Source organism: Oncorhynchus nerka, linkage group LG22 (assembly GCF_034236695.1).
Source record: "Oncorhynchus nerka isolate Pitt River linkage group LG22, Oner_Uvic_2.0, whole genome shotgun sequence".
Lineage (NCBI taxonomy): Eukaryota > Metazoa > Chordata > Actinopteri > Salmoniformes > Salmonidae > Oncorhynchus > Oncorhynchus nerka.
Genome location: NC_088417.1, coordinates 80,405,452 through 80,423,171, shown reverse-complemented (window position 1 = coordinate 80,423,171; position 17,720 = coordinate 80,405,452). Strand labels below are relative to the sequence as shown.

General features: G+C 41.3%; 1 protein-coding gene across 1 annotated transcript; it reads right to left on the bottom strand.

The window, feature by feature from the left end:
* Positions 1-2,548: 2,548 nt before the first annotated feature.
* On the bottom strand, positions 2,549-15,558 carry LOC115105813 (glutathione hydrolase 5 proenzyme-like). The gene is given in 13 exon segments (XM_029628221.2): positions 2,549-5,478; positions 5,742-5,852; positions 5,980-6,092; positions 6,229-6,320; positions 6,514-6,698; positions 6,784-6,914; positions 7,133-7,279; positions 7,461-7,621; positions 12,493-12,688; positions 13,190-13,285; positions 13,397-13,524; positions 15,263-15,286; positions 15,288-15,558. Coding segments are annotated over 13 exon segments (1,686 nt in total). The 5' UTR covers positions 15,443-15,558; the 3' UTR covers positions 2,549-5,331.
* Positions 15,559-17,720: the final 2,162 nt, after the last annotated feature.

Here is a 17,720-nt window from a genome sequence, read left to right as displayed (position 1 = left end):
TTATCCTGTCTTTGATGACCAAGTATACCTCAGTCTGATATAAAGAAATAGAGCAATTCATTATCCACAGTTCTCCTTCACATCGTTTTAATTGGATTATTAATCGCTACGGTCTGTACCATCTCAATATTTCATATTCCAATTAACAGTGCCATCTCTATATTCATGTTTGTCTTTCATCGGTCAGAATAGGAAAGGTAATGACTGGTGCTTTTATTTTGAGATTATTATTAATCATCATCACAGTTTGCCTAATATATATATATATATATCAATTGTGTTGCTTTTGGTTCAAGATCAATCATTTACAATATATATCCATAGAACTGTTTAAGGATGTAATAATGTTCACAAGACTACAACAATTGGATCAGCATTGACCAACAATGAAAACACAGGTAATCAGAGAGTTTCAAAGAGTAAAAGAGGGCTTACTTCAGGGTTGAATTGTTCTCACGAGTGAACATGTAGACATATTTATTGATGATCATCTCGTAAGGTGTTCCATAACATTTTCTCCACAAAAATGTATTTACTTGATCCATTTTTTTGGACAGTAAACATGAAACCTTGATTTATATTCCACAAAATGTTAGAAAATTATGTCATAACATGAAAGCATATGTAAAGCAACTATTCTCAGTGCCACTCAGGGGTATAGTGAATGCGTAACAGACCATACACTTTAAACAAATATAGCAAAAAGGGACAATGTCTGTTAGAAAATATTTAACCTGTCTATTGGCATCACATTTTGGACATAGTATATGTACTATGGTCAATGGGCAAAGTGTGTATGTGGGGATGAATTAACCTACCGTAAAAGGCTAAATGTCACAGTAGGAAACGCATGTGGTAGCGAGCTATACTATATGACTAACAATTTCCCATCAACAAACTTCAACAACAGCTCATGACATGACCTCATTAATACTGTAACTTCTGACAGGGTCATACCACATCTCTTACTGTATAGTTAGAAAGGAACAAAGTCCTTAAAGTTTGGAAAGCAGGATATAAAACAGAGACAAAAACTCAGAGGCAAAGCTTTTAACAACTATTTTACCGCAACAATTTTACAGCTTTGAAATGCCCTGGACAGAGAACAATTGTATTGGAAAGTAGATTAACTAAGGCTTTATTCAAGCATTTTCCTTAATATCATTTAGCTAAACCTGATGAAACACTCGGGCACATATAGATGTAGGATCTTAATTTGTTCACCCTGTTGCAGGAAAAACATCCTGCAATGCAGGAAATGTAAAACAAAAAAGTGTATTTCAGACTTGATTTTCCCTTATGGAAAATGTATCAACCCCTACAAAAATGTCCATTAATTATAATTCACATTTCCTGTTGCTGCAGGATTATTTTCCTGTTGTAGCAAACTGGCTCAAATGAAGATCCTACATCTGTACCAAAGACTGAGCTCCTTTACTCCAAATGATCCCACATGAACACCAGACACCAACACCAGGTAGTATATTCACATCTAGTGCCTGGGAGGATCCAATTTAGAGATCATTACTCATTCACAAGCTCTACTATTGAAACATCGCATTACTATTACTGCATTTGTTAAAAGAAAGAAGCTATTCTCACTTCCTTTAGGGCAAAAAGAATACGTCAAAGTAATTAGTATTCATCGCAGACATGACGGAGCTAAATGCTGAAAGTTAACACTGGTTGAATTTTTAATAGACCTGGAGGGGGATCAATATAAACCTGTACATGTGACAACAGGCCCTGGCGATGTCAATGCAATACATCAAAAGCTAATACAGTACCGTACTCTCACTGTGTGTACATTATTTTTCACACGTGTTATTATAGCTTCTGTAAGATTGCGTAATGGCATTCAGAACTCTTACCAATTTACTTGTTATTTCGGACATTGATTTTATTATATGTACCGTTTTTTCTTTGGATCCCCATTTAACGTTGGCAGAAGCTACTCTTCCTGGGGTCCACAAAAACTACATCTGAGTAATTGGAGATCCAAGGGAGTTCTGGCTCTGTATAATACAGTGCATTGCTGTTCTGGCTCTGTATAATACAGTGCATTGCTGTTCTGGCTCTGTATAATACAGTGCATTGCTGTTCTGGCTCTGTATAATACAGTGCATTGCTGTTCTGGCTCTGTATAATACAGTGCATTGCTGTTCTGACTCTGTATAATACAGTGCATTGCTGTTCTGGCTCTGTATAATACAGTGCATTGCCGTGAATACGTTTTGAACTTGAGGACTGTGAAGAGACCCTTGGTGGCATGTATGGGTGTCTGAGCTGAATGTTATTTGATTATGCAGACAATCTGCAATTTTCATTACAGTAATACTTCTCATAACTAAAAGAGAATCAGTTAATCTCTCATCAACCTTCAACCAGAAAAGACTGGCATGCATGTTGATGTTAGCTCAATATGTGCAGTTAAGGGCAAGGCGTGTGCTCTATTTTCAGCCAGCTGCAGCTTTGCTAGGTCATTGTTTGCTGCACTTGACCATATTACTGGACAGTAATCAAGATGGGACAAGACCAGAGCCAGAACAACTAGTATAAATCAAACTTTATTTATACAGCACATTGCAGACATGGAATGCAACGCAATGTGCTTCACAGGAAAAATAAACTTAAATATTTACTACACAATAAGAGGATAAAAAGAATAACAAAAACTAAATGACTAAAAAGAACTAAGGAAAAGCAAAAGCTAAAAAGGTGTTTTAAGATCTCTTTTAAATATGTCCACAGTTTCAGCCCACTGAGGATCTCTGGCAGGCTGTTCCAGAGGCTGGGGGCATAATAACTAAAGGCTGCCTTTCCATGCCTCTTGATCCTAGGCTTTGGAATAGTTAAAAGGCCAGTACCAGAGGACCTGAGGGACTTACTGGGTACATAACTTAAAAAGTATGTCTGACATGTATTGGGGTACACAATTATGGATTGATTTAAAAAGCAATATAAGAATCTTAAAATGAATTTCTAAAACTCACAGCCAGCCAGTGCAGAGACCTTAAAACCAGTGTAATGTGTGCTCTCCGTCTGGTCTTGGTCAGTACCAGTGCAGCAGCATTCTGTATGTTTTGCAGTTGACCAATAGCTTTCTTGGGTAGACCAAACAGGAGAGCACTAAAGTAGTCAAGCCTGCTTATAATAAAAGTATGGACGAGTCTCTCTGTATCAGCCTGAGAGAGAAATGGCCGCGCCTTGGCAATGTTCCTCAGGTGGTAGTATTTTCTCTGAGTTATGTTCACCATGAGTCACAAAAAAACTCAAATAGGTCCTGAACCAATTTAGAATTGGACCTGAGAGGCCAACCCACCTCTCCAGTCTTTCCAAAGGACATCATGGTCAACCGTGTTGAATGCAGCACCTAAATCCAAGAGTACAAGGACGGAGAGCTGTTTGGCATCTGTGTTAGCGCTAAGATCATTTACCACCTTAACTAAGGCTGTCTCTGTGCTGTAGTGGGCACGAAAACCAGATTGGAATTTTTCTAAAATACAGCTGGCACTTCATACACAACTTTACATTTGTGTCACCAGAGGATTTTAGCTACACGGATAAATTATTAGACTGTATTAGTGATTTAAATACTTGGATGTCTTACAACTTCCTCCAGCTAAATCAAGACAAGATTTATTGTTGGCGCCAAACCACAGAGAGAATCTGGCCGCATATTTTAATTAAAGTGGAATAAAGATAAAACACCAGATGAAAAGCTAGGTGTTATTTGAGCTTTTAGCTGTGGAGGAAAGTTTGCAGGTTCGCTTGCAGGGGTAGGATTAAATCAGGTCATCAATGGTTGTTATACATGCCAAGTAGATTTGTCTCAAACACATTCAGATTATTTTTTTTATTTTACCTTGGCAAGCCAGATAAGAACAAATTCTTATTTTCAATGACGGCCTAGGAACAGTGGGTTAAGTGCCTGTTCAGGGGCAGAAGGACAGATTTGTACCTTGTCAGCTCAGGGATTTGAACTTGCAACCTTTCGGTTACTAGTCCAACGCTCTAACCACTAGGCTACCCTGCCACCCTGATCTTAGTGATCAAGTTAGAAAACGAGCTTGTCTGGAATTTCTAATTGCCTTGTTATACATGCCAAGTTGATTTGTCTCAAACACATAACCTCTTTTTATAAAATACATACCCCTCCCCATCTTCACAACAACTTTGCCAATATGACTTGCCCATGATAATTGACCATCCAGTGTTATACGTACTGTGCGTAGGAGTTCAGCTTCCTCAACTTGCTCAATGGTCACACCCTTTATGTACAACTCCAGTTGAGGTTTAGGGCCTAGAGAATGTTTTGAACCAAATACAATGCTTTTAGTTTGAAATGTATTTAAGACCAGTTTATTATTATTATTCACTCATTCTAAAACTAACAATCTTTTATTTATTTATTTTGTGAGCTCACCGACTTTTGGTGCTGACATGTAGAGTGTGGAATTGTCCAACCATGTGATGTCCAACCATGTGATGGCAAGTGATGTAAAGCCAATGTGAGTTTCTTCAATAACAATTTATGATCTAACATCAAAGGCTGCATTGAAATCTAACAATACAGCTTCAACTATCATCTTATTATCCATTTATTTTAACCAATCATCCGTCATCGGAGTCAGTGCAGTACAAGTTGAGTGCTTTTCTGTATATGCATGCTGAAAGTCAGTAGTTCATTTGTTCTCTGAAAAGTAGCATTGTATTTGGTCAAACACAATTCTCTCCACCAGTTTAATAAGATTAGGCAGCAAGCTGATTGGGTAGCTGTTAGAGTCAGCAAAGGGTGCTTTAGCATTATTAGGCAGTGGAGCTCCTTTCTGACACTGAAGGGGGCTGCAAAAAGCCTGTTTTATCTCAAAGTATGAGTCTCAGAGCATTGCTGCAACACTCCGGAGAGGGACTAATAAATGAACTTGGAGGATTGAGTTGTAACATGTTGTACCATGTCCTGTCCTGAATCTGACAAGTCCTTGTGGTCACAGTATGAGTCCCATGTTAGTACAGGCTGACAGGCTGTACTGACCTTCTCTTCCCATTTGAGTTCCTTCGGGACCTCCCTTGTGCTATAATCTATGTGTACTGCACAGTTAAGTCATTAAGAACAAGCATGTAATTGTTTGTACTTGGTAAAATTAGAAACTCCAGTATTTTGTCAAGAGGGCCATTTGATTCTGCTTAAGGCTCTGGACTGTTGGTTTAGATAAAAATGTTCATATATGAAGATAATAGAATTACAAAAAATAAATCTCACTAAAAGTACTGTCCTCTGGGACCTACTGTACAGTGTTCTAAAGCCAACTAATTGGCTGTAAACCTTGGTCAGTAGCCAGCAGATTTGCCCTGCTTCCTGGCATCTGACACGGCTGTGATGCATCCGTCCTCCTTGGCCACAGCATTGACCACATTGAAGAAGTATTCGAAGTCTGTCACTCTGTGTCCAATGATCTTAAGGGCCTCTATCACAGACTGAGAGCAGACAAACAGACAGTTAGTCAGGCTAAAAAAAAGCACCACTCACTGTCCCTTACTCATCCCATTTTAAAATCATGATTTGACTGTATTTCTCTCAAAATGGTCACTGCTCTCAGGCAGCCATTACAATCAAACCAATATTAGCTATAAAAAAATATATATATATACACACACATCACTTTGTCATCACTCAACAGCCAATTGCAGTGACCTTGGCTGTCATTGATTTACTGAAAGGATAAGAACAGAGGAATTACCTTATCAAAGCCATTCTCAAACATCACATTGTTGTTGCCATCGACGAACACTATAGGAGCAGCAATGGCATCTTTCAAACTCATCCCCAACCAAAGGTGGTTCATTATGGACTGAAAGGGGAGAGATTTGATGAGGCTCTATGTATCCTTTTTTTTTTTTTAACATTTTTTGCTGTGTTGAGAAGGAACGGTGAGACATGTGGTAGAAATTGGTTAAGACACCTGAATCAAGACTCACCGGGGCCATGGCGGTCGTGATCAGGCTACCCCCTGATCCCCCAATTACAAGGGTATTTTTCCCAGAGCTGGAGCTCAGTATAGCTGGAGCCATTGAAGAGGGAGGCTGTTCACCTGTGAGGAATGAGATAATGTAATATACACAGATATCACCCATAGACTTATATAAGATATCACCCCATGAAGACCAGTTAAAGGTTAGACAAGTAGTCCTAAGTGATACATTCATTTAAAACGGTTACTAAATTACCTGCACTCAATCTCTCTGCTCTAAAACAGAAGTCAGCCAGCTCGTTGTTGAGGATGATGCCTGTTCTACTGGAGTAAATCCCTGCACCAAAACTGGAGAGAGACAAAAAGACTGTTAGCCTAGAGAAAAGAGTACACAACTCCAAAACCTGCAGTTTTAGCTGGTTTGTTTGCTGTCGAGACATTGGTCATATTACTATTTAGAAGGAGACTGTGTTAATACATTAGACAGTGTTCTATTTAGAGGGATGTGCTGTTCCGCATTTCAGTGAGGGTAGAGGCTCACATTTGGTTGATGGTACTTGTGACAGAGACTGCAGATCCATCTTCAGCCAGGACTGACACATGTGTGGTCCCAAAGCGGTCAGGGGAAGGTGTTATGTTGTAGTAGGAGTCATTATAGGTACGGTTTTTACTGATCAATACCCTGATCCGATCAGCAAAGTCAGAGTCCACCATATACGATGCATCCTACATTTAAAAAAAGTATGATTTCACATATTAGTGTGTAAAAGTACAGAATACATTTAGAGAGGCAGTTCTCTTAGATCCTTACTTTTTTAGTGTTGAAAACAGGATCGTGAACGCTGTTCCTCTGTCCGTTAGCAAATTTAGCTGCCTCTATGTAGCAGTGATAGGTCAGGACCTTCTGGTCCTCCTCCATGGACCTGGGGGTGAAATGGAACCCTGGGAAAGGTCAAAAACAGCCAGTCAAACCTCCACAACCTGGAGAAGGTACCTTTTTGGAACTGTCCAATGATTGTGCACTACCATGATGACACACCATCAACACACTTTAAACATAATGGTTACAAAACAATAGCTCTAAATTGTGGATATAGCTGTAGCCTGACTTGACTTGAAACACTTGGGGAAAGTGTTAACACCTAAGGTACCTAATGTACCTTTAACAAGGTTGAGGATGAAGGCAAGCATGACTCCCCCTGCAGGAGGTGGAGGGATGTGCATCTGGTAATCGCCAAGAGGAACAGTCCAGGCATCCTCCACTCTGACTCTGAATGACTTCAGATCCTCCATGGTAAGGGTCCCACCTAAATGGGGAGACAAGTATGTCCATCCATGTTAGCAATCCTTACACGGACAAGAAAATAACAATCTGGAGTTTATTAAAATGTTTATTAAATTTGTTTTATACTGGTTTTCCCTCTACATTTCTCCCAATCTTTCTCTCCCTCCCCCTCTCTCATTTACACAAATAAATCTCGCTCCCACCTGCTGCTTTTACGTCTTGGATCAAGTCAAGTCCAATTTGGCCAGTGTAAAAGGCATCTACACCTTGTTCTGCAATGTTTTCCATGGTTTCTGCCAGTTTAGGGAACTTCAACATGTCTCCTATGCCCAGCACCGTCTTGTTCTTGTGGCAGAACACCTCACTGAAAGAGCGGCATGTCTTTAATATACCATACCAACCACAAACAGAAAAAAGACCAGAGAACAAACATACAAATGCATTATCATACAGTGCTTTCTGGATGTTATCTGACTTATTTGATTTTGTACTTTAGTTTATTTAGTAAATATTTTGAACTGCATTGTTGGTTAAGGGCTTTTAAGTAAGCATGTCACGGTAAGCCTGTTGTATTCGGCGCGTGTGAGAAATAATATGCAATTTTATTTTTTATTGGATTACAGTGATAGAACAGAACATTTGCAACTGTCAAACATTAGATCTCTGTAATTTCATTGCTATCTCCATTCTCAAATTATCCCTGAGTATATGTGAATCCCCCTCTCCATCTGCTGGGGTGCCAAGGGCACATTCCCCACACATCTCCTGTGCTACTGCTCACACTTCTGTTCTGTAAGAGGAGGAAGAGAGAGGGGAGGAGAGGAGCCGAGACGAGGAAACGCCTCTGCAGTCTGTGTCTGCAGTCTGTATTCAGGAAAGCCTCTGCAGTCTGTGTCTGCCGCACAGGATGTCAGTGGCACCTTAATTGAGGAGGATGGGCTTGTGGTAATGGCTAGAGCGCAATAAGTAGAATGGTATCAAATACATGATTTCCAGCCATTATTATGAGCCGTCCTCCCCTCAGCAGCCTCCACTGGTCTACAGTCTGTACTCAGGAAAGCCTCTGCAGTCTGTCTGTGTATAGTACTGCACAACCATACAGATGAGAACTTGATCTGAGCCCACAGACTACAGTGGAGGTGTCAATCTCTAAACAAGTTTATTAGCTTCATGCTAGGATAATAGGACTGGATATCTGGACTTTCTGACTGAAAAGTCCTCAGATACATGTACTTCATGCACTGTTAACAACTTTGCTGACCTGACATTTGGACAAATGCAGTTTTAGCGTCTTTCTTTATATATATATTATTCTTACTTGTATTTATTCAGGGGATCCCAAATGAGACCAAAGTCTCATTCATAATGGTGTCCCGAGTACAAACATTTTCACAATCAATACAATTTACATTAAAAAAAAGGAAAAAACTACAAGGTACAATTACAAATAAACCACTACAATCAATCGAAACAAGTGCAATCCTCAATGACTTCATTTAACACCTGAGTCCTTAAGTGTATGAAAACTAATGTACACATTGAGTTCCTGTCTGTAAGTGTGAGTGAGATCTCCTACTTTTTATTTATTTATTTATTTCACCTTTATTTAACCAGGTAAGCAAGTTGAGAACAAGTTCTCATTTACAATTGCGACCTGGCCAAGATAAAGCAAAGCAGTTCGACACATACAACGACACAGAGTTACACATGGAGTAAAACAAACATACAGTCAATAATACAGTAAAAAAAAACAAAAAAAAAACAAGTCTATATACAATGTGAGCAAATTAGGTGAGAAGGGAGGTAAAGGCAAAAAAGGCCATGGTGGCAAAGTAAATACAATATAGCAAGTAAAACACTGGAATGGTAGTTTTGCAATGGAAGAATGTGCAAAGTAGAAATAAAAATAATGGGGTGCAAAGGAGCAAAATAAATAAATAAATTAAATACAGTTTGGAAAGAGGTAGTTGTTGGGCTAAATTATAGGTGGGCTATGTACAGGTGCAGTAATCTGTAAGATGCTCTGACAGTTGGTGCTTAAAGCTAGTGAGGGAGATAAGTGTTTCCAATTTAAGAGATTTTTGTAGTTCGTTCCAGTCATTGGCAGCAGAGAACTGGAAGGAGAGGCGGCCAAAGAAAGAATTGGTTTTGGGGGTGACTAGAGAGATATACCTGCTGGAGCGTGTGCTACAGGTGGGAGATGCTATGGTGACCAGCGAGCTGAGATAAGGGGGACTTTACCTAGCAGGGTCTTGTAGATGACATGGAGCCAGTGGGTTTGGCGACGAGTATGAAGCGAGGCCAGCCAACGAGAGCGTACAGGTCGCAATGGTGGGTAGTATATGGGGCTTTGGTGACAAAACGGATTGCACTGTGATAGACTGCATCCAATTTGTTGAGTAGGGTATTGGAGGCTATTTTGTAAATGACATCGCCAAAGTCGAGGATTGGTAGGATGGTCAATTTTACAAGGGTATGTTTGGCAGCATGAGTGAAGGATGCTTTGTTGCGAAATAGGAAGCCAATTCTAGATTTAACTTTGGATTGGAGATGTTTGATATGGGTCTGGAAGGAGAGTTTACAGTCTAACCAGACACCTAAGTATTTGTAGTTGTCCACGTATTCTAAGTCAGAGCCGTCCAGAGTAGTGATGTTGGACAGGCGGGTAGGTGCAGGTAGCGATCGGTTGAAGAGCATGCATTTAGTTTTACTTGTATTTAAGAGCAATTGGAGGCCACGGAAGGAGAGTTGTATGGCATTGAAGCTTGCCTGGAGGGTTGTTAACACAGTGTCCAAAGAAGGGCCGGAAGTATACAGAATGGTGTCGTCTGCGTAGAGGTGGATCAGAGACTCACCAGCAGCAAGAGCGACCTCATTGATGTATACAGAGAAGAGAGTCGGTCCAAGAATTGAACCCTGTGGCACCCCCATAGAGACTGCCAGAGGTCCGGACAGCAGACCCTCCGATTTGACACACTGAACTCTATCAGAGAAGTAGTTGGTGAACCAGGCGAGGCAATCATTTGAGAAACCAAGGCTGTCGAGTCTGCCGATGAGGATGTGGTGGTTGACAGAGTCGAAAGCCTTGGCCAGATCAATGAATACGGCTGCACAGTAATGTTTCTTATCGATGGCGGTTAAGATATCGTTTAGGACCTTGAGCGTGGCTGAGGTGCACCCATGACCAGCTCTGAAACCAGATTGCATAGCAGAGAAGGTATGGTGAGATTCGAAATGGTCGGTAATCTGTTTGTTGACTTGGCTTTTGAAGACCTTAGAAAGGCATGGTAGGATAGATATAGGTCTGTAGCAGTTTGGGTCAAGAGTGTCCCCCCCTTTGAAGAGGGGGATGACCGCAGCTGCTTTCCAATCTTTGGGAATCTCAGATGACATGAAAGAGAGGTTGAACAGGCTAGTAATAGGGGTGGCAACAATTTCGGCAGATAATTTTAGAAAGAAAGGGTCCAGATTGTCTAGCCCGGCTGATTTGTAGGGGTCCAGATTTTTCAGCTCTTTCAGAACTTCAGCTGAATGGATTTGGGAGAAGGAGAAATGGGGAAGGCTTGGGCGAGTTGCTGTTGGGGGTGCAGTGCTGTTGACCGGGGTAGGAGTTGCCAGGTGGAAAGCATGGCCAGCCGTAGAAAAATGCTTATTGAAATTCTCAATTATGGTGGATTTATCAGTGGTGACAGTGTTTCCTATCTTCAGTGCAGTGGGCAGCTGGGAGGAGGTGTTCTTATTCTCCATGGACTTTACAGTGTCCCAGAACTTTTTAGAGTTAGTGTTGCAGGAAGCAAATTTCTGCTTGAAAAAGCTAGCCTTGGCTTTTCTAACTGCCTGTGTGTAACGGTTTCTAGCTTCCCTGAACAGCTGCATATCACGGGGGCTGTTCGATGCTAATGCAGAACGCCATAGGATGTTTTTGTGTTGGTTAAGGGCAGTCAGGTCTGGGGAGAACCAAGGGCTATATCTGTTCCTGGTTCTAATTTTCTTGAATGGGGCATGTTTATTTAAGATTGTTAGGAAGGCATTTTAAAAAAATATCCAGGCATCCTCTACTGACGGGATGAGATCAATATCCTTCCAGGACACCCCGGCCAGGTCGATTAGAAAGGCCTGCTCGCTGAAGTGTTTCAGGGAGCGTTTTACAGTGATGAGTGGAGGTCGTTTGACCGCTGACCCATTACGGATGCAGGCAATGAGGCAGTGATCGCTGAGATCTTGGTTGAAGACAGCAGAGGTGTATTTAGAGGGGAAGTTGGTTAGGATGATATCTATGAGGGTGCCCGTGTTTAAGGCTTTGGGGGGTACCTGGTAGGTTCATTGATAATTTGTGTGAGATTGAGGGCATCAAGTTTAGATTGTAGGATGGCTGGGGTGTTAAGCATGTTCCAGTTTAGGTCGCCTAGCAGCACGAGCTCTGAAGATAGATGGGGGCAATCAGTTCACATATGGTGTCCAGAGCACAGCTGGGGGCAGAGGGTGGTCTATAGCAGGCGGCAACGGTGAGAGACTTGTTTTTAGAGAGGTGGATTTTTAAAAGTAGAAGTTCAAATTGTTTGGGTACAGACCTGGATAGTAGGACAGAACTCTGCAGGCTATCTTTGCAGTAGATTGCAACACCGCCCCCTTTGGCAGTTCTATCTTGTCTGAAAATGTTGTAGTTTGGAATTAAAATTTCTGAATTTTTGGTGGTCTTCCTAAGCCAGGATTCAGACACAGCTAGAACATCCGGGTTGGCAGAGTGTGCTAAAGCAGTGAAAAGAACAAACTTAGGGAGGAGGCTTCTAATGTTAACATGCATGAAACCAAGGCTATTACGGTTACAGAAGTCATCAAAAGAGAGCGCCTGGGGAATAGGAGTGGAGCTAGGCACTGCAGGGCCTGGATTCACCTCTACATCGCCAGAGGAACATAGGAGGAGAAGAATAAGGGTACGGCTAAAAGCAATAAGAATTGGTCGTCTAGAACGTCTGGAACAGAGAGTAAAAGGAGGTTTCTGGGGGCGATAAAATAGCATCAAGGTATAATGTACAGACAAAGGTATGGTAGGATGTGAATACAGTGGAGGTAAACCTAGGTATTGAGTGAAGAGAGAGATATTGTCTCTAGAAACATAATTGAAACCAGGAGATGTCATTGCGTGTGTGGGTGGTGGAACTAATAAGTTGGATAAGGTATAGTGAGCAGGACTAGAGGCTCTACAGTGAAATAAGCCAATAAACACACTACTACCAGAGTGATGTTGCTTTCACCAGGTTTCCTATGAGTGTGATGTTAAGGAGGGATCCCAGGAAGGGTGGCATAGGAAATCCTTCTCTGGCCAGTCTAATGCTGGGCTCAAACAGCCTGGCCCAGGGCAGCTTCCCGTACATTCTGTGAACCACCTCATACCCACGCAACTCTCCAGGAACGCCAATCCACTGACTACCTGCCAGGGTCCACACAAGCAAAAAGAGATGTTAAAGCTTGCACACACCGTACTGAATGTGGATTTAGCGTGTCTGCGCTGATCATTCAGCGTGCTGTGTTTTAGGGACCACCTGCTGTAAACGTCCGACTGCCAACATTTTCACGCAATGATACATGTAAAATCATGCACACTCGGTAAACAAATTACAGCTGGCACTCTGTTCAGAGGTGCTAAGTAGGTCAGCAAACGCTACTGGACTATATGGGCCCTAATACACAAACAAAAAGAGAGGTGTTACATCATGCCACATTCCAGGACAGAAAGGAAGAGTAGACATGAAAGGGGTAGTGTTTGGTGTTGTAGTTTGCTCACATTTGATGTTAGAACGACTAAAAGGCATTACTCTTTTACCTGTCAGAGTTATTTGAATTTAAAAATCTGTTAATTGTTGTCATACAATGTACAGACATTGATACTGTATATGGATCCATCCATCCATTTTTTGGCAGGTCTGACTACCTGTGATAAATGTGACAGATGTTGGACAGCCCTTCAGCAGATCAGCTTTGGATGACTGTGGAACAGTCTCTCTCGAACTGAAGGTTTTCACCTTGCCTGAGGATAGATAAAGAGATGCATAGGTTATACAATTCCACCACAAACCTTATTGGCTAAACCCCACAGTAAAGTACCACAAAAGCAAAGACTATAAAAGAACAGACTCACCAGTTTTGTCCCTAACAGTGAATATGGAGCCTCCTCCCAGGCCCATGCTCTGAGGGTTGACCAGTGAAGTGCACAACAGAGCTGCAATGGCGCCATCTACTGCCGATCCTCCTTGTTGCAGTATATCTCTGGAAACAGCCCACATTACAGCAGAGGTTCCCAAACTTTTTTGTTGGCAATTGACCCCATTTGGATTTTTAAAATGTTTTGCGACCCCACCTTGTAAAAAAACTTGATCTAATCAACAGCCAATGTTTACATTTTTATTTTGGTCCTTGACAGTCTATTACAAATCAGTCTGACAGTACTTTCAAAATTTTTAAATCTGAAGAAAGTATAGTTTGAAGTGACTAAAATGCACCAGAAAGGTATTGGGAAGTTCAAAAGATCATCATGCAATAATTGTCATCATCTGTGTATAAAAGCAAAAGCTCAGCTACAATTAAAGAAATGTGTATCTGAATGAAAGTGAGCAGAGACTTTTTCCTATTTCTCCAGTTTAGCCTTTTGCCTCCAGCACCTTCACCAATCAGCCCTCGATGTGCGGTAGACTCTGCCTACTATACACAATACTAAAAGAATAACTTCCATTCAAGTGCTAATAAAGGGCTTTCAAAGGATAGGGTCAAAAAATATATATTTTTAAATATTATGACACAGGTATTAAAAGCCTTGTGTCCTTTCTCCGTGTTAAACAACAGAGAGAGTAGGGGGATCTAAGAGGCCATGGTGTCAACACAAAGCTTGCTTACTATGTACACCCTGCAGAAATGCCCCATCACATAAAAGCAGGTCCAACTTTAATTGTGCTTACATCCTCTCTCCTCCAGTGTAGGCATGTTGGGTCATCTGGACCTCTACACTATTAGAAAAAAGATGCTATCTAGAACCTAAAAGGGTTCTTCAGCTGTCACCATAGGAGAACCCTTTTTGGTTCCAGGTAGAAGAACCCTTTTGGGTTCCATGTGGAACCCTTTCCACAGAGGGTCCTACCTGGAACCATAAAAGGTTCTCAAATGGGGACAGCTGAAGAAGTGAAGAGTGTCTTCATGCCTCATTTATTGCTTAAAATAAGAGATGTTCACATAACTTCACACGACTGAACAAGTAAGTGCATTGCTGATGAGTGACAACTCTTGGCAGGTGGTAGGGGAAATAGATGACCTATAACACAGAGACGCAAGCTGATCTGTGTGCGCTACCGGTTCCGCTAACAAAGCTGAAAATGTTGTGTTGAGGTACATGTTTTTGCTGGGGGAGCTGACTATTGGCCATGCTTGCTAGGGGTTATATCAAAGGAATGGAAAGCTCAAACCAACTGAGTATATGCAAAAGTGTCAGTATGCTTAAAATACATGGGAAAAGTCACTGATAAAAATATAACAAATACTTACTGTAGGCATAATTGTTTTTGTAATAAAAGGAAAGCTATAGATCTGATCAGTCAGCTGAATCAAGTAACTTGGGTTCAATACAATTAATAGTTCTGTATAATCCCTGTTGGCCGATGTTCAAATCTCCTAAACTGCATACTATTTGGTAGTCTATGCTACCTACGGTTTATATCTATCTGCACGTTGGCTACCAGTTGAAAATGAATAGCCTACAGTCTAAATCACTGCAGTAAAGAGTGTTCTTTCCCTGCTAAAATGACAATTATATTGTCCATGATAAGGCACGCAGCTTGAACCTAGAGACCAGTTGAATTTGGCCATTTTGGTAAAATAACACCAACACTGTTCAATCAGACTACCAAATCCATTTATCATAGGTAGCCCATTAGAGCAGTGAAACTTTAGATGTTTTAAATAAATTATAATTTATTATAACTAGCTGTACGATCGAGGCGACCGTATTCTACTTTACCTGCCAATGTCCGAGCAAAGTTTAGTCCGCAGAAACCGCCGCGTGCTTGTACGTGTCCTCGGAGCATCCTCGGTGGATAAATACGCCGAAGGCTAGTATGCAGAGACAGATTAATATTATAGCACCAAATAAACCGATACAGAGACAGCAACCAACCTGCCATGGCTTATATTTGGACATGCTTTCAAGAGAAAAACTTTTCCAAAAATACTATTCTCCGCTGGGCAGAAAGTGTTGTCCCGTTCCAAGAGCTCACCGCTTAGTAGTCAATGAGCCTTCATACTCCTCCTCCACCCCACTCGATCAAATTGTTGCACTTCTGAAGTGAAAGTGAACGTTGTTTCCCCTTGAGCCATACTGAAACTGAACAAAAATATAAACGCAACATGTAAAGCGTTGGTCCCATGTTTCATGAGCTGAAATAAAGGATCCCAGAAATGTTCCATATGCACAAAAAGCTTATTTCTCTCAAATGCTGTGCACAAATTCTTTGCATCCCTGTTAGTGAGCATTTTTCATTTGCCCAGATAATCGATCCTCCTGAAAGGTGTGGCATATGAAGAAGCTGATTAAACAGCCTGATCATTAAACAGGTGCACCTTGTGCTGGGGACAGTGAAAGGCCACTCTAAAATGTGCAGTTTTGTCACACAGCACAATGCCACAGATGTGTCAGGTTATGAGGGAGCTTGCAGGTGGCATGCTGATTGCAGGAATATCCACCAGAGCTGTTACCAGATAATGTAATGTTAATTTCTCTACCATAAGCTGCCTCCAAGGTCGTTTTAGAGAATTTGGCAGTACGTCCAACCGGCCTCACAACCGCAGACGATATTGGGGACACTATGTCACCGCAAAATCTACAGGAAGAGCTCAAAAAAATTCAACCCCATTGGGTGCTGCCATAGAGTTACATTAGCAGTGCCCATCCAACAAGGTCATTGACCACAGATAAAATGTCAAATCACGTTATATGTACCATAGCTTTGATTGGACTGATCATGTCAACTTTCAAAATCTTAGCTAGCAAACTAGACAAGCAGTCATCATCATGAATCAAGTCGACAATCTACTGGCAAATCCTTTTCAAACCTGGTCATATGAAGAGAAATGATGAACAGAAATTATAGATAAAACATATTGGCCACTGGACATAAACATTTCACAACAAGTTGGAAATCGCAAATTCAACAATGAGTGGTTTGGAAGGAATCAGTGGCTAACTGCAAACGTTACAAAGCAATCACTAGCCTGCTATTCAGTGGAGCGGGTGTGTGGTCCAAGTCTGGGTTTAAGGGTATTTTTTTCCAAGCTTAAAAGGATAAACATTCAACACCATGGGCCAGAAAATGTTGAATACATTGGCCATGCTGTCAATCCAGCATGACTTCATGATTTAACCTTGTTTTTTTCCAGAGTTCCCAGTTGTCTTGAAAGCACCATAAATCCAGAGAATGCCAGACTTTGATGACAAAGTTTGATGACAACATTTTCCCACATGAAGGACCTCTGCGCTACCTTCCTGTTCAGGTGAACACAGCACAACAAGGTGAGTCCAAACATGTCTTGTATGCTGCTGCATAAATAATGTGATATGCCAGGGAGATACGTTAATGGTAGCTAAGAAAGTAATACTGAGTGTATGTTGTGTAGTAAGCTGTTAGTAGCTCATGTGCCTCACCCTAATAATTTGGTCCCTTTCCCACTCATAACTTAGCCTACTGTTCTGACAGAATGCCCAATGAGGTTAAGAAGAATCCTAGAGTGTCAGCTAAAGACTTGCAGAAATCTCTGGGAGATGCTAACAACTCTGTTGATGAGTCTACAATATGTAAAACACTAAGCAAGAATGGTGTTCATGGGAGGACACCACAGAAGAAGCCACTGCTGTCCAAAAAAACCCATTGCTGCACGTCTGAAGTTTGCAAAAGTGCACCTGAATGTTCCACAGCACTACTGGCAAAATATTCTCTGGACAGATGAAACTACAGTTTAGTTGTTTGGAAGGAATACTCAACACTATGTGTGGAGAAAAAAAGGCACAGCATACCAACATCAAAACCTCATGGCGGAGGGAGCATCGTAGTTTGGGGCTGTTTTGCTGCCTCAAGGACTGGACAGCTTGCTATCATCAACGAAAAAACGAATTCCCAAGTTTATCAAGACATTTTGCAGGAGAATGTAAGGCTATCTGTCCGCCAAGCAACAGGACAATGACCTGCACCAAGGCCTCCCACTCCTCTTTCTATTCTGGTTAGAGACCGTTTGCGCTGTTCTGTGACGGGAGAAGTACACTGCGTTGTACAAGATCTTCAGTTTCTTGGCAATTTCTTGCATGGAATAGCCTTCATTTCTCAGAACAAGAATAGACTGATGAGTTTCAGAAGAAAGCTCTTTGTTTCTGGCCATTTTGAGCCTGCAATCGAACCCACAAATGCTCATGCTCTAGATACTCAAAT